The 21,858-nt window shown below is 42.4% G+C and overlaps 5 protein-coding genes across 6 annotated transcripts; 2 read left to right on the forward strand and 3 right to left on the reverse strand.

Annotated features, from left to right (window-relative positions):
• Window positions 1–2: 2 nt before the first annotated feature.
• Window positions 3–6,389, reverse strand: gga3b (golgi associated, gamma adaptin ear containing, ARF binding protein 3b). Its single transcript, XM_077618229.1, has 16 exons — window positions 6,241–6,389; window positions 5,842–5,926; window positions 5,676–5,751; window positions 5,506–5,604; window positions 5,167–5,290; window positions 4,997–5,100; window positions 4,831–4,911; window positions 4,285–4,504; window positions 4,024–4,134; window positions 2,782–2,994; window positions 2,636–2,718; window positions 1,859–1,986; window positions 1,501–1,718; window positions 1,258–1,427; window positions 808–918; window positions 3–733 (listed from the first exon to the last, which is right to left on the reverse strand). The coding sequence occupies exons 1-16, from the start codon at window positions 6,278–6,280 to the stop codon at window positions 623–625; spliced, it is 1,974 nt and encodes a 657-aa protein (XP_077474355.1). The 5' UTR covers window positions 6,281–6,389; the 3' UTR covers window positions 3–622.
• Window positions 6,347–8,285, forward strand: mrps7 (mitochondrial ribosomal protein S7). The gene is made up of 5 exons (XM_077618231.1): window positions 6,347–6,575; window positions 6,828–7,019; window positions 7,142–7,205; window positions 7,484–7,651; window positions 7,719–8,285. The coding sequence occupies exons 1-5, from the start codon at window positions 6,532–6,534 to the stop codon at window positions 7,938–7,940; spliced, it is 690 nt and encodes a 229-aa protein (XP_077474357.1). The 5' UTR covers window positions 6,347–6,531; the 3' UTR covers window positions 7,941–8,285.
• Window positions 8,283–11,387, reverse strand: mif4gdb (MIF4G domain containing b). Of its 2 annotated transcripts, XM_077618233.1 has the most exons (6): window positions 11,128–11,387; window positions 10,620–10,763; window positions 10,254–10,363; window positions 10,033–10,188; window positions 8,962–9,054; window positions 8,283–8,817 (listed from the first exon to the last, which is right to left on the reverse strand). In XM_077618233.1, exons 2-6 carry the CDS (start codon window positions 10,696–10,698, stop codon window positions 8,590–8,592), a joined length of 666 nt encoding a protein of 221 aa, XP_077474359.1. In that variant the 5' UTR covers window positions 10,699–10,763; window positions 11,128–11,387; the 3' UTR covers window positions 8,283–8,589. The 2 variants fall into 2 exon arrangements, with proteins under 2 accessions (XP_077474359.1, XP_077474358.1); XM_077618232.1 differs by having other exon boundaries at window positions 10,620–11,387.
• A 529-nt stretch (window positions 11,388–11,916) lies between these two features.
• On the reverse strand, window positions 11,917–16,838 carry tbc1d17 (TBC1 domain family, member 17). Its single transcript, XM_077619299.1, has 17 exons — window positions 16,676–16,838; window positions 15,785–15,880; window positions 15,638–15,715; window positions 15,456–15,567; window positions 14,976–15,159; window positions 14,790–14,901; window positions 14,550–14,720; window positions 14,195–14,320; window positions 14,007–14,110; window positions 13,841–13,935; window positions 13,648–13,764; window positions 13,350–13,450; window positions 13,174–13,273; window positions 13,006–13,103; window positions 12,709–12,825; window positions 12,554–12,640; window positions 11,917–12,481 (listed from the first exon to the last, which is right to left on the reverse strand). The coding sequence occupies exons 1-17, from the start codon at window positions 16,721–16,723 to the stop codon at window positions 12,323–12,325; spliced, it is 1,905 nt and encodes a 634-aa protein (XP_077475425.1). The 5' UTR covers window positions 16,724–16,838; the 3' UTR covers window positions 11,917–12,322.
• Window positions 16,839–17,325: 487 nt separating this feature from the next.
• On the forward strand, window positions 17,326–21,077 carry akt1s1 (AKT1 substrate 1 (proline-rich)). The gene is made up of 6 exons (XM_077619300.1): window positions 17,326–17,631; window positions 18,375–18,995; window positions 19,069–19,327; window positions 20,106–20,189; window positions 20,262–20,434; window positions 20,549–21,077. Exons 2-6 carry the CDS (start codon window positions 18,615–18,617, stop codon window positions 20,684–20,686), a joined length of 1,035 nt encoding a protein of 344 aa, XP_077475426.1. The 5' UTR covers window positions 17,326–17,631; window positions 18,375–18,614; the 3' UTR covers window positions 20,687–21,077.
• The last annotated feature ends 781 nt before the right edge of the window (window positions 21,078–21,858 follow it).

The following is a 21,858-nucleotide window of genomic DNA, read 5'->3' on the forward strand; positions in this document are numbered from 1 at the left end:
GCTTTCCATTCCATTCATACACGTTTATTTCATGCAGCAAACAAGCTGGAATGTACAAATGTAAAACTCTAACATGTCACATTCACAGCCATACAATAGATTTCTGTACACGCAACACACACTTTTGTACATTTTGTATGCAAATACGGCTTCATCGGAGGTGACCTGTTACATTATCTGACTTCTTAACTTTCAGTGTTGACGCTAAAACCAGTACAGTGAACCCCTGCTGTAAAATGGGCGTGTATTTTAGACTTACCGGCAAATGGCAGTAAAGTAGATCTAGTATTTCAAAACGAAACCAATCCACTCTAACATGGTTCCTTCATGCCAAACAAGCAGAGGTTCACTGTAAAATGCAAAAGGAGAAAGTTAAATAAATACTTGGAACCAAATGGTGAAATGCCGAGAAGAACTACTACACTGAAGTTGGCGCGCATTAAAAAGTAGAATCCTTCTAAAGGCAAAAATGGAGATCGCTAGACATAACACGTAGTTCCGACTCAATAAATAAAATGCTAAAATGTTGAGAATACAACACCTAACTGATTTGTTTCAGTTCCAATCTGAAAATGTACATTATTTTTAATGGCGTAAATCAGTCAGATCGCCGTAAACGTCGCTATAGATGTCCCCAGGCCTCAGGCGGGGGGAACTGGTCCACTTCCCCCACCTCGTTATGGAGAACATTCCCGAGGGTGAACGCCAGCTTGTAGCGCAGCCGCACTTTCTCCTGGAAATGACAGCAAACACTTCCTTCAAAATCAGCATTGAGTAACAATGGTGTGCGCTAGTCACGTGACTCGCCTTTGCCGGATTGGCCAGCAGCATGATCTGCGTGATGGAGGCCGGGGGCAGGATGGGGTTAAACGCGGCCAGTTCGGTTCCAGAGGGGGGCTGCAGCTTCACTTTCATTGACTGGAATGGGAGAAACAGGAAATGAATGCCATTAAAGAACTCCCGGTTATGGTTTCAGGCATGTTGTGAAATCGAATGAAAATAAGGTTGAAATAAGTCAATTAAAACATTGAAGTACATTGAAATAATGTTTAAGTAAAAACTGGAACATGTTGAAATAAATGTAAATAAATAATTGTTCCATATAAATTGAACATTGTGAAATTGGAAAGGTTGAAACGGCATGAAAACATAAAAAATAAATTGAATAAATCATAGAAATGGAAGGATGAAACGAGCCACATAACTAAATGTGAAGGGTGGATTTTGCCCTTTTAGTCCTTCACAAGGTCACATCACCTTTGGTACAGCAGCTTGCAATACCACCCCTTGAACAGGGAGTGGCGCCGTATTAAGCATGGAGACCACCATGACCAAGACGTCAGGTCTGCCGGGGGGAGATTCCGAAGCGAAGTTGAGTAGAACCCGAACGCCATCCTTGTCGTAAGCGGTGACCGGCAGCACTTTGCCTGCGATGGGACGGACGCTTTAGCCAATCACAAGCCGGTAGACATGAATATTAACACGAGGGTCTCGTCTTACTGGGTCTGATGGCCTCCAGGGGGACATGCACGTTGCTTAGGGACATCTGCGTGGTCTGGACACTCGAGTGGGCCGGGGAGAGGGAGTGGAACAGCGGACTGCCCGGGACCGAGACCAGGTTTTGAGCCTTGGCTTGGGTCGGGGCAGGAGACCCGGGCAAGATGGCGGTTACGCAAGGTGAGCTCGACACCGGAAAACTGCTTCCCATTGTCATCGGACTAAAGTTTCATGAGAATGAAATGAATTTCACTATGTGGTTTTTCTTTCACCAGCAAGTACATGCATAATTAATATAGTCACATTAGATTGCCGTTTACAAATAAATAGTACGTTCAAGCAGTTGTTTTCAGTAAGATACCTCTTATGGTTCGAGAAACCCATCATGGCTAAGTCTTGTAGACTCTGGAGTGAGGTCACGGGAGCTTCCGATGGGGGCAAAAGTGGACAAGCACCGCCTCCAAGCAAATTTGTACTCAATCCAGAGGCCTGAAAACATCAGCACATATTACTACTTTCCTTATTAAACTCATTGGATGCCATTCACTCTGAAATAAACAAGCAGCCCTAAAAATATATATATATATTTTTAAACTGAGCACACTTTAATTTGAACATATTACAATTCATAACACTAAATCGCAGATGACAATGTTCATCAAATAACTAATTGGCTGCCATTGACAGCAATAGATGCTCAATACGTTTAGATATTGCTGTCAATGGGTGATTTCAATATACATTTTGGTCTGCATAAAATACTCTGCAAATACAAAACATAAATCTGGGCTGAAAAAAACAAGTATACATAGAAGATGCTTTTTTTTTTTACATACTATTTCAACAACCAAATAAAATGAACAATTTTCAATTGTCAAAATGGATTGACTTCTATCACTGTCAATGGCAGCCATCGAGTTTAACACATTTTTGGGTGTCTTTTTAACTATAGCATCTAAGCTTACTTAAGAAATATGAAAACCTTGAACAAACTGAATTCCAGTGGATGTCAATCACTGTTGATAGCAATAAATGAGACTTATTTCAATTACTCATTATTTTGTATTTTATATCCATCTTAAAGTCCCTTGTTTAACACACTAGAGAAAATATTGTATTGCTAGGAAAGATCTAGTACCTGCAAAGAACTCCACTGATTGGATGCTTCTTTCAGCTTTGGTTTGGATTGGTCATTCAGCAATGCGGGCTCATCGTTTAGTCCTGCGGCAAGAAAAAAAATGCCACTTTCATATCTCACGTTGAAAATGTTGAATAAGTGAGTACCTAAAGAAAGCAGCTCGCTGTCCAGAAGTGAAAGCGCGTCAGACGATTTATCGGGGAGAGGCTGACTGGGAGGCGGGGGCAGGGCGGGGAAGCACGACCCCACCAAGATGTCGGACAGGTCGCCAGACAGCGGGACGGGGGCCGCTGGATGGGGAGGGCTCGGGGGGTCTGCGGCCGCCAGGTCGATCAGTGTGTCTGTCGCTTGGAGTAAATCTGATAGACAAAACAAGTGGCTCGTCTATGTACAGAAAGGCTACCACAAATCAAACTAATTTTGAATCTAATCACCGATGATACCATTCAAATCTTCGGCACCTATATATATATGTATTTTTTGGACTATAAGTCGCAGATTGTGTCAATAATACTCAAATGTGATGGATGTGTTTTTTCCCCTCTCTCTAACCTGTTATGTTTTTTTCTAGGCTATAGTTAACTAAAAATCTGTTGATATTAATGTGTGGCTATTTAGCCTGTAGTTCGCCATTTTACTATTGTTACTTTAATCTACTGTTAATTTTGGTTTCTGATCAAATCAAGATTGTCTGCCCCAAAATTTAATCCTTATACTCCAGTATATATGTATATTAATTATTGCGATTCCCCTAATTAAGCGACAAAAATGTACAAATGCAACACGGCACATATTTACTCACATAGGGCGCACTTAAAAGTCTAAAATTTTCTCCAAAGTGGACGGGGTGCCCAATCAGTATGCACTAAATTCAAGATTCTGGAGATGTTGGTGTATGACGCTGACAGCTTGACTGGATACATTGCTTGCTGACGCGCTATATTTATAAAGTGAAAAGGCAAATGTGCTTAAAACACGACAATATTAGCAGTCGACGATTACATTTTCTATGGCTACCAGTTACCGAGACGATCCGGATCAGAGCCGAAATGGGTAAAACGAGATTCATTTTACAAAAAAACGTACAAAAGTTGTTATACGGTATACACAATTTGAAATGATCAAAAATATATGGGTAAAAACCTATAAGTTGCCGGGTATGTTATTTTTTTATCTTCATTCTGTATCCTTTGGCTGGTGAAACCTATCCTCGGGTGCGACTTATAGTCCGAAAAATACGACAAACCATGATTTTGACTGTTCAGGGCTTAACACTTTAGCGGGTAGTGTGCATCGAGAACAAAAGCTGTACCCTGAGAAATACTGCACTAGGAATATGATGGAAATATTATCTATTATAATGTGAGTGAATGAGTTCTTTGTCTCACCGCTACGTCCACGAGACTCATGGCTGTCTCCGTTGACAGGCAAACCCTCCACTATGGACTTGTAGGAGTTGATGACCCTGGACAGCTCGTCGCTCGCCTGCAGGATGTCCCCTGAGCGGAATAACGCAATAAATCCATTGTTGACAATCAATTGTGAGCACGTGATGTGAAACAAATCGAGTTAAAATGGTGCAAAGCACACATTGTGTCAGTATCAACTCATTCTCGGGCAATTGGGCGAAGAAATAAATGTCCACAAACCTAAACTGGTGTCATTGTCCTCCGCTTCAGTGGCCATTTTGAAAGCAGCCCTCCTGAGTTTATCGCAACGATCGTACAGTTCCTTCATAATCTCCTTGTCGGAATCCGAGGACACTTCTTTGTCGTAGTGGCAGAGCATCTCGGACAAGAGCTTGACGTTGATGTTCACCTCCTCCAGTGTGTTGTTGCGCTTGGATACTTTTTGCACTCGCACTTCGTCCTGGGGGAGGAAAGAAGACGCTCCTGTTCCAAAAGTTGGGACCAAAGTATGAAAAATATAGAACTTATTGGACATCGGAATCACACAGCACCTTTTCTGACACGGGGATCGCACAACGCATTACATGCAAAGAATACTACAGTATAGTATCTCCAAATAATAAGATAATGCTTTCTATTATAGGCAATCTTTACACATTTTCTGCCTTATTTGAGCGCAACGTGCTGTAGAGTGATTCAAAGACAAACAAACAAAAACCTAACGTTTCATGGCACAATTGGTCATACAAAAAAATAGCCATGATCAATTTCAGTGAAAAGCCTCACCTCTTTCACCATATTTTTGATTAACCTGTTAGCCTCCTGGAGGTCTTCAGGGTTTTTGCTTCGGAGAAGCTCAGCGAGAAGCTGAGAAAACACAAAAAGCCATTTCGTGAGCACGTGATCAGTCCTCAATTCATATTTGTCGCATATAAGGACCGAAATTCCAAACCTTTCCCATGTCTTCATTGTCAAACACTGGGTGTTTGGCCCGCGTGGGGGGAGAGGGAATCAATGTCCGGTCCAGCGGGAGCTCTGGATCTCGTGTTACCAACCCTTGAAAAAAAATAGAAATAAAAAATTGTGATAAAGAGAAAGGGGAACGAAACTTTTGACACCAACCTTGTCTTCTCAGTGTCTGGTAGGCTTCATTTATTTTAGACTCATTGGGGAAGGCAACTGTCCAACTGTAAAGCATTTCGACTATCTTGGTCTTCACCTTTTCAGGAGCACTGTCGCCCATGTACTAGAACTCGACAAAATGGGTCAGTCAGTACGCTCAACGCTATGGAAAGAAAATGCATAATAATATAATTTTCCATGTAGAAAACAAATTTGGCACTCAGGTCTGAGTGTTTTTTTACCATTTCAAAGTTACTCCATCAAAAACAATGCAACATTTTTTCAGCAATTCTGGTTGTGACGTCACAGAAATGATGTAATCCGTCTCATTAAACTCACCTTTGGAGACACAACTTTAATCAGCTCATTTAAAAAACGGTATTTGCCAACTTCATTATGAAACCGCCTCCCACAGTTCTTCATACACGCCTCTAATACCTGGACACAAAATCAATGAATTGTAATCAATTACTATTTCTGTAGTAAACATTTTTAAATTTTGATCTTACAGTCAATGCCTGAAGAGCTTCCCATTCTTGTGGTGACTGGATTTTATGGACAAGCAGTGGTATTGCAATTTGGGGGCTTCAAGAGAAAATAACAAATTACCATATTTGAAAAAAAAAATCTAAAAGCAGAATAATACAGACAAAACTACGTAAATGCTGTACAAACCCTTCTAATTCCTTGTTGACTTGATCACAAAAACCAATGATGTACTCCCAGTCCTCTTGTCTGTTTGTTGAATGAGTGGCTTTGTCTAACAGAGGGTTAGAAATTGATTAGTTCAGATATGTGACAACATACCTTAATCGTTCATGTTGATTAACCATATTCAAAGTATTAAAAATTAAATAATACATTTAAAAGCCATGGCATTCCATGTTCGCCACTCGAATGACTGAAATGCACACACCAGTTTTGCAAGTCTACGACCCTAAATTGGCACTAAAGTGGCAAAAGTCAGCGCTGACAGCCATCGTAGGAAAATAATTTATCATCGCTTAAGACGCGCTTTGGAACTTTTATGATTGCAGGCGTCTATTAATTGATAAAATTCGAATAATCACTCACTGAGCCAGGATTCCAGCGACTCCTCTTCCTGGTACGCCATAGCAATCGAAACATCGTGGGATGTTACGAGCGCGTGAACGAGAATTGGGAATTAGTTTCATTCTCGGTAACGTACCGTACAAATTATGAATAGCGTGTAATAACACAATAATTATTTTTGATGAAGTTATTTATTTTGGGGGAACCGTATGCATTTATAAATATTATTTTCAAAGATGTTACATTTCCATACGGCAAATACACGGGCTACTAAACTCCGTCTTGGGGACCTGATGGAGTGACATTTTCAACATGGCGACTTCCATTTCAGGACTTTTAAAACCTTGGACACCCAGGTAACGTTCAATTTTGAATTTATAACGATATCGATCATTACGATGACATTAATTTTGATTTTAAAACCGTGTTTACATTTTTTTAAAGACAATAAACATGAAGTAATTACGAAAATCAGTCCTGTCAATCAAATTAGTCTTGTTTTCATAGTAATCATCAGGTGGAAACATCCTGATTCTGCTAACTATAATTGGAGAACAAACTAGAAACCTGCCATGAGTATTAGAACAGGTACTGATTTGGGTTTGCAGGGTGTTGCTGATGCGATGGAGCCGATATAATCCGTACTACCTGAAGCCAGAGGTAAGGAGGGAAGCATATGACAAACCAGAAACGGAACTCACCGATAAGGAGAAGGAAGAGCAGAACCTCAAGGCTCTCAGGCCCATCAAGGCGGCCGAAAACAGCGTCACCAGCTCCATTTTCTATGATCCTGTCATCAGGTACCTCATAGTGTTCTTTCATAACCAACATGCAATGCTTTAAACTTGTGAAGAGTAGAATGAAGTAAATTTAACTGTTTTAATGACAGAAATCAAAACTCATGTTGTTTTTGCTTTTCTAGTAAATTCATCAACATGATGATGAAGCATGGAGATAAGGTTTTGGCAAGAGAGATCATGACAGAGGTAGAAAACACTGTTTATATGATGTTTATATCAAGCCACTGCTAGCTTCGAAGAGATTGGACATCTATCACCCTCAAAAATGAAACAAAATCATTGGGGTGTTTCAAATATTTTCCTTTTACTGATTACTCCAACACAGTCCTAATACTGATGGAGATAAAGTCAATTGACATGCCTGACACACAATATGAATCACAAAAAAGGCTTATTTTCAATAATATGGTCGTGATAGTGCACCACGATGTCAGTTCAACCATTTTTATCTGATGCTTTCAAAGACAATGGTGCATATTAAAAGGAAACAAGTGGAGAAGTATCACAAATCTCCTCAAGAAAAGAAGGAGGAAATTGATTGCAACCCCTACTCCATCTTCCACCGGGCTTTAGAAAACTGCAAACCCGTCGTTGGTCTCGTCAGCATCCAGAAAGGTGGAAAGAGTTACCAGGTCAGTTTTGAAAATAATGCTCTCCAAATATCCAATTTGAAAAATCAACATCTTTCTGGTCACTTAGGTCCCTGTGCCGCTTAGTGACAACAGGCGGCGTTTCCTCGCCATGAAATGGATGATCACGGAGTGCAGGGAGAACAAGCACCGGCGCATGCACATGTATGAGAAACTGTCTCAGGAGCTGATGGCGGCCTCTGTTAAGGAAGGAAACGTCTTCAAGAAGAAGATTGAGTTGCACAAAATGGCTGAATCCAACAGAGCTTACGCACATTACCGATGGTGGTAGAAGTACGTGAGGCTCAACGTGCTTCTTTTGGACTGAAAAAGGTGACAGGGGAGGTCAAGGAGTTCCAACATTAAATGAATAGGTCATCAGCTGAATGGGATGTTAAATACATATTGACCATTATTTGGCTTTTATTCCTAACCGATTACTACTTTTACACACAAACGTAAAAAAAGACCAGTACATTTTTAATTTACGCAGTGCCATGTTGAATGCAATGTAGAGTGAATATTTCAAAATTATAACCAAGGCGATAGACGTCCAATCCATTTGAACTCCAAAGGCTTTCAGATGAATTGGACATCTATCGCAGCCAATTAAATAAATATAATCATGTCAAAATGCCTTTTGAATCCAAGATTTATTGGAACAAATAATATAAAAATAACACTATACATTCTCCTTCCTGCTCAAGAACCCACACATGCAAATCTTGAATAATAAAATCTCTGAAAACTCCAAGCTCTATTTGTGTCCTTGAAAATCTTGTATCTAATCTTTAACGTCCCAACTTATATTAAACAAAAAAAGGAATGCCTTTTGAATATATAAAACTACAATAAATAAAATAAATTCCTCTAGCAAGTTCTTCCCATCCAAGGATGAAAATTTGCTGGTGTATCCCCTTTCCTGGCATTCTCCTGTCGTCTCAATCTGTGATTTCGCTGTAGTAGTACCTGTGCGCGGTGCCGCTCAGCACCCAACCGCCCGCTCGGAACTCCAGGATCTCTAGCAGCAGCAAACGGGCCATGGAGCTAAGACCCTCTTGTAGCAGGAAGCCGTCACGCAGCAGATAGAAGAGCTCATCCATGCGCTGATTACTGGACTTCTCCAGCTGTTCCCCGATGCGGTGGAGCTGCAGCACCAGGCAGTCCACCTGGATTGAAGAAGACACCACGTAAAGTTGAAAATCTGACCCAAAAAGGCTCCACCTAAACGTCTTTCAGCTACCACTGCGAGACCACAATAGATGTCCAAACAGATTGGACATCTATCACCTTCATTTCCATGCATTGCTTACCTCCTCTTCATTCAGGAGTGCGTCAGGTTGCGCCAACCTCATCAGACAGTCGTACACGGGCTGGACCAGAGCCACAATGGGCGTGTTGTTTACCTGTGTATTCAAACCAGGAAAGTCCACCGTTTGCTTTTTTGAGGGGGTGGTTCGTTTTAAAAATCACAATTTTTGCAAGCGATCCAGGATTTGACAAAAAACCTACGCATGTAGAAAAATCGTTCAATCATTGGGCAAAGCCATACCTGTCAACCTTGGCTCTGTGATTAATGATTGCAATTCCCCTTATTAAGTGATAATAAAGAGTACAAACAAAATGTGGCACATATTTACTCACATAGGGCGCACTTAAAAGTCTAAAATTTGCCCAAAACTGGACGGGATGCCCAATCAGTCGGTGCGCCTTTTGTATGCACTAAATTTAAGATTCTGTAGATGTCGCTGTATGTCGCTGACAGCTTGACTCTGAGTACATTGCTTGCTGACGCGCTATATATTTATATAGTAAAAGTGTGGAAGTGAAGGACACGCGTGCATAACATGCTCAAAGCATGACAAAATTAGCAATCGACAAGACGATCCAGATTAGAGCCGAAATGGGGAAGACGAGATCGGTTTTACAAAAATGTCATTTTTGTAGAAAAGTTGTTATACAGCGTACACACTTTGAAATGATTAAAAATGTATAAAATATGGGAAAACGTATTAGTTGACAGGTATGCAAAGCTGTCTGGGGCGGGAAATGCGGTAAAATACGGAATCGATCACGGAACTCCAACTTGCTGCATTTGGGTTCATTTTGATATCATTTATACAATTACAAGCATTTGTGGGACATGTGGTGCTAAGTTTAATGATGCAGACTTTGTGTAAATATCTGGATGACAACTCACGCGCCTTTTTGAACCCTAATTTATGTTATCCGACGTACAGCTAAACAAACCACATTTCCCATAACGCCCTTGGCTACGAAAGCCTGTTACGTTCAAATAGACTTTGGTTTGAAACATGGCGTGGCTCAAATTTTAGTGTCCGCAAGTCGAACGAACGTTGCGACGAGTGCGTATGTGTCCGTACTTTGAGGTAGTCATAGATGTTGCAGATGAAGGTGACGAAGCACACCCACTCCTGTAGGGAACGAGCTCGGGTCCCCTCACGTTCCTTGAATTCCTGCTGGAGTCTGTTCAGCAAGTGCCTCCGAAACACGCTGCCATTGTTCTGCTTGGCTTCCGCCTGGAAAATTTACAACCGAGTCTTATTTCCACATGTATGGCATCCCCTTAACTCTGCCAGCGCACCTGCACAATCGTGTAGCAGATGCGTCCTGCTTCTTTGCTGAACACTTGGTCCTTCAGTGACTGATCCACGATGATGTTGGACACCCTCTCCAGATTCACTGACCCCGGATCTGTACGACAAGAGGGTTAGGAGTCAAGTGCCATGTTTTACAAGTTAGACACAAGGAGCGAAAAAAAAGAGCCACACCACACGGAGATGATTAACAGTCCCTTATTAGAAGCAGCATAAAACATCCAATCTGCCCATTTTTGCAAATGGACCCATAGTTTATATACAAAATATAAGAAGCAAAGAGCCGCAGGCGGCTCGAGAGCCGCGTGTTCGCCACACCTTTTTAAGGAGTGCCATTCGTGTGTTCATCTCACCTTTCAGGGCAGTTTTGAGCACCATTTGTGTTTCCAGGTCAAACGACTGGATCCTGTAGTCCTCGGGAGAATTTTCCATAGCAGTAAAAAATGTGGATTTTGGATGTGTTTTTCAAGTCAACTCCACTGGTCCCCTAACCTAAACTATTTAGCGGAAAGAGACAACAATAGCTCCAAAATCCTGTGGTGTCATCAAGTTGGCGCCAGACTAATGAGAGCAAGGATTAACGTGAGCAAAATGGTCACATTCACATTGCAGTGCTTTCAATGAAAAAGTCAACAAGAACACAAAGCACACATTTTATCACTTAATAAATGTGTTACTTGTAGTCGCTAATTGGGGGGATACAAATCAAAGTATTTATTTTCAAATGTATTAATCGAACATGACAGAAGCTAGCTAGCTTGTTTTGTCGCGCTCAACAAGTCGGAGTGAAGTTTAACGGGTAAAAAAAAATATTGGAAAGTAACGTTATTTGAACGTCTGGTGTTATATTCCGCTACTTACATTTGAAAAATACAAAGCGAATCGCGGAGTAAACAGATAATTCTTCGCGTCTTTTCGCGAATGGGTAGGCGTATTACTTCGGTCGAAAGATGGGCGCATAGATGTTTTGTGTTGCTATAGATAGACTCGCATGATGCTCATTGGTATCAAGTTCACGAAAACAATAGCAATAAAAACATTTAAATTCAATAATGGGAATGCACGCATATTTTTCAAATGTTTTGGTAGTTTAACTCATTACGAAATGGCGGAGAAACCCCCGTCCCTAATGAACGATTGGACCGGTCCGTAGCACATGACTAGGAAACGAGACGTGACCTGAGAACAAACACGCGGTTTTAGATACCGAAAAGATGCATGCAAATTATATTTGTATATGTAATTGGAATGTTTTCTTGGTATCCCTGGCTTAAGGGTATTTAGAAACATTTTTTTGAAGAAAAAAAATAAAATAAAAATAAGACCCAGACCTTTAAAAAGTACCAAAATTGACTCTTCACAAAAGTACTTATTAATCATTAAAACCATCTTGAGCATTTTTTTTATTTAAAAAATGTAAGCAGGCATATTTTAAAATATTTGACCTCAGTGTCAAACAAATCAATCACGTACTTAGGCCATTAAGTGCTTTGTACACCAGCAGTATTTTGCCTACCTTTTCACTCAGGAAGCAGTGTATCAATTTTATTACCATTGTAATATGGTACTGTTTCCTTGTATTTGTAGGGACCTTCTACTATTGATTCATACTATTACAATAGTCCAAGCTACTAAAAATTGGACAAGCGGTGCTTCATCATCCTTTTATTTTGGTATTAATGAGCAGATGGAAAGGTACAAAGTTTAAAAGATGACCAGGTTGCATAGGGCTATACACAAAAAAATCCTTCATTTCAATCCCTTTTGTTGAAGTCATTGGATACCATTGATGGCGATAGACGTCCAGTCCACTGAACTGGGAGGACGACAGTGGCAGCCGATGAGTTAAGAGGACGGTTACTGTGAGGGTGGAAAAACAAAGTGTAAAATGTAAAAAGAGCAGCATCAATCAAAGGGGGGAAAGAGGAGGTGTGCGAACACAGTGAGGCTTCAATGGCGGGGCCTGCTGTTGACACTTGGTACAACAACCCCTCTTTCAGTTATTAAACATAGCGCCTTCGCTCATAAATATTATCATGTCAGTTAGTTGCTTTCTCTAGGGGGTGCCATCAGATGACGAAGAGCCGACTTTCGATTGGCCGGGCAGGTATGGGGCGTCGCCGCTCTGAAAGTCAGGGCTGTCAGCCTCGGAAGAAGAAGAGGAGCTGGACGGGACGTGGACGCCCAAAACCTCCTTCACTTTCTGGGGCAAATCCTAGAAAAAGAGAGGCCGCGAAATGAGAGAGTAGAATTAAAGAGCTCAACAAATGGTGTTTGTGGTTCTCACTTTGCACTGGAGAAGTTGTAGGTAGATGGCCTCCGCATCTCGCAGAGTGCTCTGAAGGTCCAACTTCATGGTCAGCTCGTTAATGTGCTGTGTGGGGTGAAGACGAGCGAGAGTGAAGATGAGGATGCTGGTTCGTTATCGCGCTATTTACACACCTTGAGGATCGTGTTGAAGTCGTGGTCGGAGCCAATCAGCTCGCCTCGCTGTGACTGCAGGATAGAGCAAGCGATGACAAGGTGGAAGTTTGGGCAGGGGAGACGAGTCCACAGAACCTGGAGAAAATTGCAGGCGAAAAAGAGCAGAATGTTGGAAAACGATTCCATTATTGACTTGGCAACATGTCATTTCATCTCATTATAGTCATGTATAATCACAATAAAAGCATTCAATTCAATTCAATTTCGTGGATTATTATGAACCCACAAACACAATATGCCTTAAACTGCGCTCACCTCCCACAAAATGAGGATGTCCTCAAAGGAGAACTCCCTCTTGAACCAGATAAGCAACCAACGGAAACAGAAGCAAAGCGACCCACTGTCCTGGGAGTCTTACGGAATAAAAAGAAAACAGAAACACTATCATCTTAGCACTCCAAATTCTAAACCAGTCAGACTTACCCAGAAAGTCAAACAGCTCTGGGTCCAACGCTTTTAACAGATAACTTAGCTGAAGGAGCTGCTGCTTCATGGCCTCCTGGGACTCCTCAAAGTTGTGATGCTGAGAAACAGATAACATGGCCGGCAAATAGGACGCGGCAACTGGAGAGGACGCTGACGAGAAGAGCCATGCTCACCACCATCTCCATGAAGCCCGTCAGGCACCAGAAGGACTCCACTTCGTTCTGTGTGACGAAGAGCAGGGGAGAGAGCAGGTCACTCATTCCCTGCACATACCCTGCGCTCACAAAAACAAAAAAAGACAGTATTACTAAGAACATAAACACCTGAAAATGATTACAAAATTAAAATTAAAGCCCCACTATCACCCTATAATGGCAGTAGATACTCATTAATCAGCCCCAAAGCCGCCAATGGCAGACAATGACTTCAATGTAGGCCCATAGAAGATTGATTGTATATATTTTTTCTCACCGAGATCAAAGTTGTACATGCAGTGAGTCATGAGGACGTCATGAAGAAGCGTCAGGCCCGGGTTGTCATTTCCGGAGAAAAAGATGTTTTGGCGATCGGTCCTGTTTACATCTCGCTCTGCCGTCAAAAAGCAAAAAAAAAAAACATGTTGACCTACTGATTGAATCGATGGGGTTTGGCCAAATCTACCCACCAATCAGATTGCGGTAGCCCCGGAGAAGCGAGTTCCTCATTTCCTGCTCCTCGCTGACCGACTTCCATTGCACCTTCATGCGAAAGTACTCATCCCTGGATACAAAGAAAAAAAAATGTAACTCCAACTATGTCAGGTGACCTCTCCCAAGGCATAAAAACCCAACGTTTTGAGGCGCAAGATCTCCTCTCGTTGACTGTATGTGCTGTCCCACGGATAAAAACCCAGCAAGAACTTCCACACTTCCTTTCTGAGTTCTGGCACGATTCCCTGCAATAATACAAACAAACATCATGTTAGTTCTCTCCTTTTAAAACAGTAGACTATGTCCTTGTAGTGAGAACTGCAGCCCACCCCACGGAAAACCAGGTCTTTGACGTGCTGGGGATCTTCGACGCGGCCCTCGGGGTCCAGAAAGATCTCCCACTGGTCCAGAGGTTGCCCCCTGCTGACCGCCGGCTTGGGCCCCAGTTCCGCACCCTAGAGTCGAAATTGACGTCGATAAATTTCCAAGTCATTTTTACAGGGAGATTCAACATTGCAACTCTAACAGCAAGAGAAATGCAAGCTATTGATTAAAAAAAAAAAAATTAAAAGTGTTTCAGAACAAACGCCGAACCCCATTTAGTCACGTTTTGGCCCACGGATTTTCAGAGCTCATTTGATTGTCATTGACGACAACGAATGTCCAATTCAAATTCCTCCTTACGCAAGTGATTAGCTCAAAGCCAGGCTCCTCATCCAACTGCGGCGCCGAGCTAGGCTGCCGGGAGCCCCGAGGGTGCAGCGGCGACTCGGGCGCCCGCAGGGCGTCCCTGAAGAAGTTGGTGACCTTTGAGAAGCCGCCCAAGGTTGTCGCGTAGGGATCGTGGATGAATCTCTGCGGAAGATGCGGCGTTTCATTAATATGACTATTGCGTCGTGGCGTTTCACAACGGCACAGTCTTACCGACACCAGGTCGGAGCCCCCATCGTCAAAGAAATGGAGCTTATCGATGGACTGAGAAAGAGCGCCGGGGTCTTGTGGATATGACAGGAAAAGACGCCCATCCACTGGAGACCTGAAAAGAGGAAAATTGGAAAAAATGACTTTATTCTTTCGCACGACATTCAGAGTTTGAGCTTCCCCGCTTACTGGGCCAGGACGATGTAGCGGCTCAAGGCGTGCAGAAGCTCACGGCTGCCCCCTCGGTGGAAATGCAAGGGGGGCAAGGGGTGACCCCCACGGCTGGTCAACACCAGAAAGTTACGGCCCAAGGAGAAACGGGTTCTGCGGAGGGAGTACAGCTCCGACAATGGCAGTGAGAATGACCACTGACCTGCAGACAAAAAAAATACAATTTTTAAAAATGTAGCTCATTTGCTGCCATTTTTCCCGGAAATTATATGCAAACATTTGCTGAGCTAATTTCCAGGGTTTTTTTTGACAGAGAAAAGGAAGATTGAGGATTTTTTTCCCTACAACAGTCAACCCCAAAAACAATTTCCGTTCAGTAGTAAAAGTAATTAACAGAATGTGAGAGGTTTGAACAAAAAGTCAAACTTTTGTGGAATGGGGCCGCGATGTCATCAAATATTTTGTATGTAAATATATTTGTAACGTTTGAATTGGCACCTGACTCTTTAAGTGGGACGTGCTCTCGGTCTTTCTTCACCGTGCTGATGACCGCCCAGTCCGGCTCGTAGCCTGGGTCAAACTTGGTGTCTTCCTCGCCACCTTCGCCGTCCTGATTTGGAAAGAGAACCCTTAGTTAGCTCTTCAATGGTTTTATGTTGTCATTTTTATACTCATCTCACTTTCTTCGAGTAAAGTACAGCTGGAGCATTGCGCCCCGCGTCTTCCAGGGGACTCCACTCTAAAGCTGGCACACCAGCCTAAGGGGAAAAAATGGTAGACAATAACGTAGCAATGACTCATCCTGATAACAAGTTTGCTTTGCTCACCCGCTCCACAATGCGTATGAAACCCGGAATACTGGTGTCCTCCGTGGACTTCTTGGCATTTGTGTGCAGGTAGACGCCCTCCTTCTCAAATATCAACTGAGAAAACAAAAATATGACATAAAGTAAATGAACAACATGAACAGTGCCCTATTTTATGAATTATTATTAGTTGCGGCATGGCAACTGCATCACTTTAGATATTAAAATTCTCTTCTATAAGTGTGTTATTGTTTTATATAATTTAGACTTATTGCTTTTTTAAAGTTAATTAATTAATCAAAATAAATCTCTTACACTTTCTCACTGACAAAAGATAAGCAATTCTTTTTTCTTTGATCAGTTCGTTCGAATTTATAAATAAAATTACGCTTGTTTGGTAGAAAACTGTTTGTGAAGTTGGACTAAATAATTGACAATGTGGAAAACCTGGTGCGTAAATCGAGCTAATACACAATGATCAAATATTTTAAAAAGTAGAAATTGTGAAGAAAAAAAAGTGTGTATTCCCTATACTTATATATAGTCACAGTCGATGGAAACTTACTTTTCGCTTACAACTAGAGGTAAAGCACCAAGTGAGTGAAAGTTTAAAGTGTTTAGTCACGTGAGTACATCATATGATGCCTTTGGCAGGTCTGACAACTTACGTCACACCTCATACCTGACAAATTCGTCGTAAATTTTATAAAGATAGTTATTAATTGAAATCACTCGGTGTGTATTTTCTTGCTCTTGACTTAAACTGCACCTATATTCATTTCTTAATAGACACGAGCACGTGAAGCTAGGTAACACGTCGACGAACAGGAAACAACAGGCGCCCACGGTCAATCAACATTTGCACTTTTAAACGTTCGGAACCGCAAAAAATGATGAAAGTCGCACCGTTACCTTGTAATCGTCACCGTTTTGCTCCATACTAGAATCGCTCATCGCCATTTACTAAACGATTCTCTATCCTGCGCTGATTTTCCCAAAACAAATGTTACGTCACACTTCCTGTTTCCACAAAGCGCCCAACTCGTGGCGTCATCATCATGCGCCTTTCTGCGCTTCGTTTATTAAACCTTCGTGACCTAAAATGTTATCGATCTAAGCTAATCTTTCGTGTTTTATCAAACGCTGATATGACTCACAATTTAAGTGTTAATGCCTGCGAGTTTTGTTCTACATCTCCATTTATGATTTCAAATGAATATTCGCAAATCGCGGATGACTCGGTACTTTTAAATCACATGACACTGGAAAAGAAGGTTTATTAGTGCGCGGAGAGGGGCTCAACATGGCACACTCATGCAACATTTCATGTCCCTCATAGCGCTCGAGATATTTGAAACTTTTAAAGTAAGTGACGTCAGTGCAAAAAGTTGATTGGTCTGCGGGCATACAACACGGAAGCAACGGGAGAATCCTCCCGCCCCAAACCTGTCACGTGTACGCGAAAGCATCCATAGACATGGCAGTAAACAGGTGACATCATAGACGGAACAAGCTTTCTTTCACGTTAAAAGCTCAGCATCACTAGAGTGACATTTTGGAATTTTGGGGGGTACATTTACATTTTAGAAGTTAATAACATTTTAAAATTCATACAAAATCATGTCTATTTAGTAATTGAATTCAAGTCAGCGAGCTATCACATGCATATGTGATGTGTTTAGAGAGCAATTCCTTTTATGTTTAAAGAATAAAGCAGGAAGCTACTACTTGTCTTCGCTAACTTTTTGCTGGTGACGAGCCTAGCTAGGGGAGAGGAACGTAGGAAGAAGGCAGCGCACGTTTAACCAAGTAAAGTCAAGTTTAAGCCCGACGATTAGGTGGCAACTGGAAAGAAAGAAAGCAAACGGGTAGGCGAACATTTGACATGTATTTTTTCTCTTGCATGACACAGTTCTGTTGCACGAACGAGCCCGAAAAAGCGCTGAAGTGTGGCTTTCATCAAGAGGGTCTGCACACAAAAACAACAGCAAAGCTATTAAACAAGCAACGACAGCTGCAGCAGCCAACGGAAGCCTCGCTTTAAAGCATTTTAAGAGGGCCAACTAGCAACACAAATGAGGCCGTACATTCAAAACTGCTTTTTTTGTGGATGATTCAATACTATTTTCTGGCCAGTCGTTGTACTGACTATTGTGTTGTAACCTTTCTCAAGCGAAAACTATGAGTCAGATATTGTATCAGGTATTCTTATACCCCGCCCCCCAAAATGTAGGATTTATAGTATAATTAACATCCATATGAAATGAGTTGCCTTTGCGGGGGCGGTCATCTGTCATGCTTGTTACCTTGACAACTAGTTATGACATCAGCGCCCTCAAAGATTTGATTGCATGTTCACTTTTGGAAGCCCCGAGAATTATTTTGTAGTTTCTCGAAAGTTAACCCATGTTCTTAACTCATGGGTTGCCATTTACAACAATAGATATCAGATCAATTTTATTGGCCAGCCAATGGCGTTGAAACATGATCCTTCACTACCAGTCCTTCCCGTTCAAGTAATGTATTTCCACCAATTTTAACCTGTGCAAAATGCAAAATCGGGAGGCTTGTTGGTTAACAAGTATATGACCTTTTATTTTTATTTTTACAGATATCACCAGCAACTTGGTACCATCTATTCTCTCCCCTGGCTCCCTGTGTTTTATCAAAATACGTACCCAGTCAGTGTATCATATCATTAAGTCACCCAGTGCCTCATTCCAAAAACTCTCCATTGACACTATTGCAAAAAACTACTATACCAGCAACTAAGCAGTATTGCATTATAAGCTACATCACTCATTAGAAAATTGGAGGAAAAAAAACCACACCCACACGAGCTGACACTATCATGGCCTCCATCATCAAGTTGTCCGAACCGGAGATTGCTGACAACCACCGGGAGAGCTGGGTGGCGCTCCTGGCCGCCGCCGACACGTACTGCCAAAAATCAGGCTGTGAACTGGCCATCTTGACGGCGTGCAAAAAGTTCCGCTCGTCAGCGTCGCAGACGGACGCAGCCGCAAAGAAGAAGTGGGAGAGCGGCGGCGGCGGTTTTCCCAGGGACTGCGAGTTCTCCTACAGCGTTTGGGGCCAAGGCTTCCTAGCCGAGTCGGCGCGTCGCTACGTGGACGACATAGGCGTGCTGCATTCCACTACGTTGTTGACGGCGCACCGGCACATGCGCCACGCCGCCGTACGCCTGGCCGTGGGAGAAGAGGATCGCACGCAGGTGAGGAGGACGCTTTGACGGCGGATCGCCGATGATTGCTCTGAATTCATTTGCCGATGTGAATATTTTACAGAAATCGACGAGCCTGTCGGGCGGCGTGAGCCCTGATGCCCGTCTATACTCGCAGAATTACCCGTCCATTTACAGCAGCTCAGGAGGCGGTCCGGTTCAGGGCGACGACGGTGAACGCGACAAGGGCGCTGTCGAGCTCGCCCGGCAAGGTGGGAGGCGCTCGGGCATCGCTGACCTGGAGGAAGAGTGTGAGGAAGACGAGGAGGATGAAGAGGAGGACGAGGAGGATGAGAAGCGAGCGTTCGGCAATGAGAGCGCAGGTGATGATTGCAGGTGTTTTGTGATTGTTGGAAACGGTTTAACTAGCGGTGCGTATTGCCTCATATCTGGTGATACGGTTCACAGGTCTCGGTTCGATTCCTGATGCTACACTTTAAAACGATTATTGCGATTTTTGTTAATCACTTTGGACAAAAATGATCCAAATGGAAATAAAAGTACATTTACATCAATTTATTTCTGAAACCTCATTGAGCACTAAGGTAAACAAACATGTTTTTGTTTTGTGTGAGAACAACATATGGTCTTCAATTATAATATTTTCTCAGTTTTTAATGCAAATCAGCTTTAGTCAGCTTAATTTCAGAATTCTAAATATGAAAAAAACACCTTAAAGGCTGTATAGCATTCAATAACAAACATTTCTTTAAAATAATGGCATTAGCTAAACATTAGCTTCTCTAGCCACCTATTGTTTATTTCCACCAACATTTTCTCTGTTTTTAATGCAAATCAGCTTTAGTCATCTTAATTTCAGGATCCTAAATATGGAAAAAACATCTACTGTGACAACGAAATTTCCCAAATATGGGATGAATAAAGTTATCCAATCCAATCCAAAACAATGCATAGCACTCGGTACCAAACATTTTAAAAAAAATGGCAGGTCAAAACATTAGCTAATGTAGCCATCTATTGTTTATTTCCCCTAAAAACACACGGGTATAGATCAATTCAGAGTGATTTTGAATCGATAGGAGAATCGTGCAATGCTATATCGCAGAATCGATTTTGAAAAAACAACTTTCGTGTTTTCAGGTGTTTTCTCCATGGACGAGGAAGCGCTGATTCGCGACTGCGAGCCCTTCTTCGAGTCGGACGGCGAGGAAGAGAGCACCGACGGTGAGTCCATCCGTCCGCCTGACCGGCGAGGCCGGCGCGACCGCTCCTCTCACACGCCATTTCCCCCCGCAGGCTCCCTAAGCGAAGAGGCGCCGCCGCCTGCACGCGGAATGGCCGTGGGCCACCACGGCGCGTCCCGGCAGGCCCACTCCATGGCGCTGGCCCGCTCTCTGCCCGTCTCGGTGCCTGTGTGGGGGTGCAAGACGGGACGGGCGGCGCAGGGGGAGGGGAACAGCGGAGAACGGGTAATAACAACTCACCTTTGCACACTTTGGAACTCCTTTACTGTTGCTATGCAATTGAACCCAATTGGAATAATCATTGACAGCAAAAGTAACGCCAGTCTATCTCCTCCTCAGGTCGGCTGTGCCGACCTGGAGCACATCGCCGCCAGCATGAAGGCCCTGCTGGCCCCAGGGGCCACCGATGGGACGGAAATGTTCGGGGCCCTGCCTCGGCCCCGGGTCAACACGGGCGACTTCTCGCTCAAGCACTGAGCGTGAACCGTACGCCATGTGCGAGGAAAAAAAGAAAATTGCACCTCCACTCATCGCTCGCTAATTCAAGGAGGTAACGCGACACTAAAAAAACAAACAAAAAAACAACCAAATTGACCTTTGTAGGTTGAAATGTGAAAGCGCGTGTTGAAATTGTGGGCGCACCAGCAGCACCTCATCGTTCCTAACGTCCTAACGTACTTATTTGCCTCTTTGTACTTGACTCGTCGCCAACCGATGACTGACTCATCCAGTGATTGTACTTGAGATGTTTTTTGTTTAGTTTTTTGAAGTGAAACAATGACTGAAAAAGTGACGGATGTCCGAGTGACGTTTGCCAGATGTTCTTCTTTTGTGCTTCAAATAAAGGAGAAACACAGTTTGTGGTTCACTGGCTCGTCAAGTAACTCTGCACAGCTGTGTGATTGGGTGCTAATTACAGTGATTGCCTGCATGCTTGGTGGTTGGGACAAGCAGGTCTTAACTAAATCATATATTTGTTAACTTTTTTTGACCGTATGCATTTTTAGAAAGCCTAGCGGGAGGGCTCCAGATCTCACTCACTAAAATTACTATTTTGTTTCCCATAGACGGGTCATTTTTTTGTTTCTCTCAAAGCTGGTTACTTAGATTAATTAATTAATTGCAGATTTATTCTTGACAATTTGGTTAATCTTGGTTTAAAGGTTAGGCCCATCAGGGCAGGAGCAATTTTAGGGCGGGCTTCTATTTTTTTGGGGGGGGGGAGGGAATTAGACATTAGCTAGCTGAGTGGTTTTAGTTCATTTTTGATTTACTTGTTAGCAGCAATAGATTTCCACTGAAGTGTGGGGGCTAACAATTTGGTCAAGTTTGAGTTAGATTTTTTTAATAAGGGACAGCACATAAATGAACATATTCATATTCCTGTTAATTAACCTATATAGGTAAATATGTACACACACAAAAGGAATTTGATGACTTTTTTTCTTGAAAAACAGAGATGTCTAAAAAAAGTGCCCCTTTTGGACAAATAGAAAATATGATTACAAAAAATAGTTTTGTTTTTTTATTGAATTCACTTTATTTTCACACTTAAAGATGCAAAACAAACTCCAGTACATATGCAAACATGCCAAATGGCTTTTGCCTAGTCTACAAATGAAATTAAAAAAATGCACAAACAGCATAAT

The sequence above is a fragment of the Stigmatopora argus genome, chromosome 14 (genome assembly GCF_051989625.1).
Source record: "Stigmatopora argus isolate UIUO_Sarg chromosome 14, RoL_Sarg_1.0, whole genome shotgun sequence".
In the NCBI taxonomy this organism is placed as follows: Eukaryota; Metazoa; Chordata; class Actinopteri; order Syngnathiformes; family Syngnathidae; genus Stigmatopora; species Stigmatopora argus.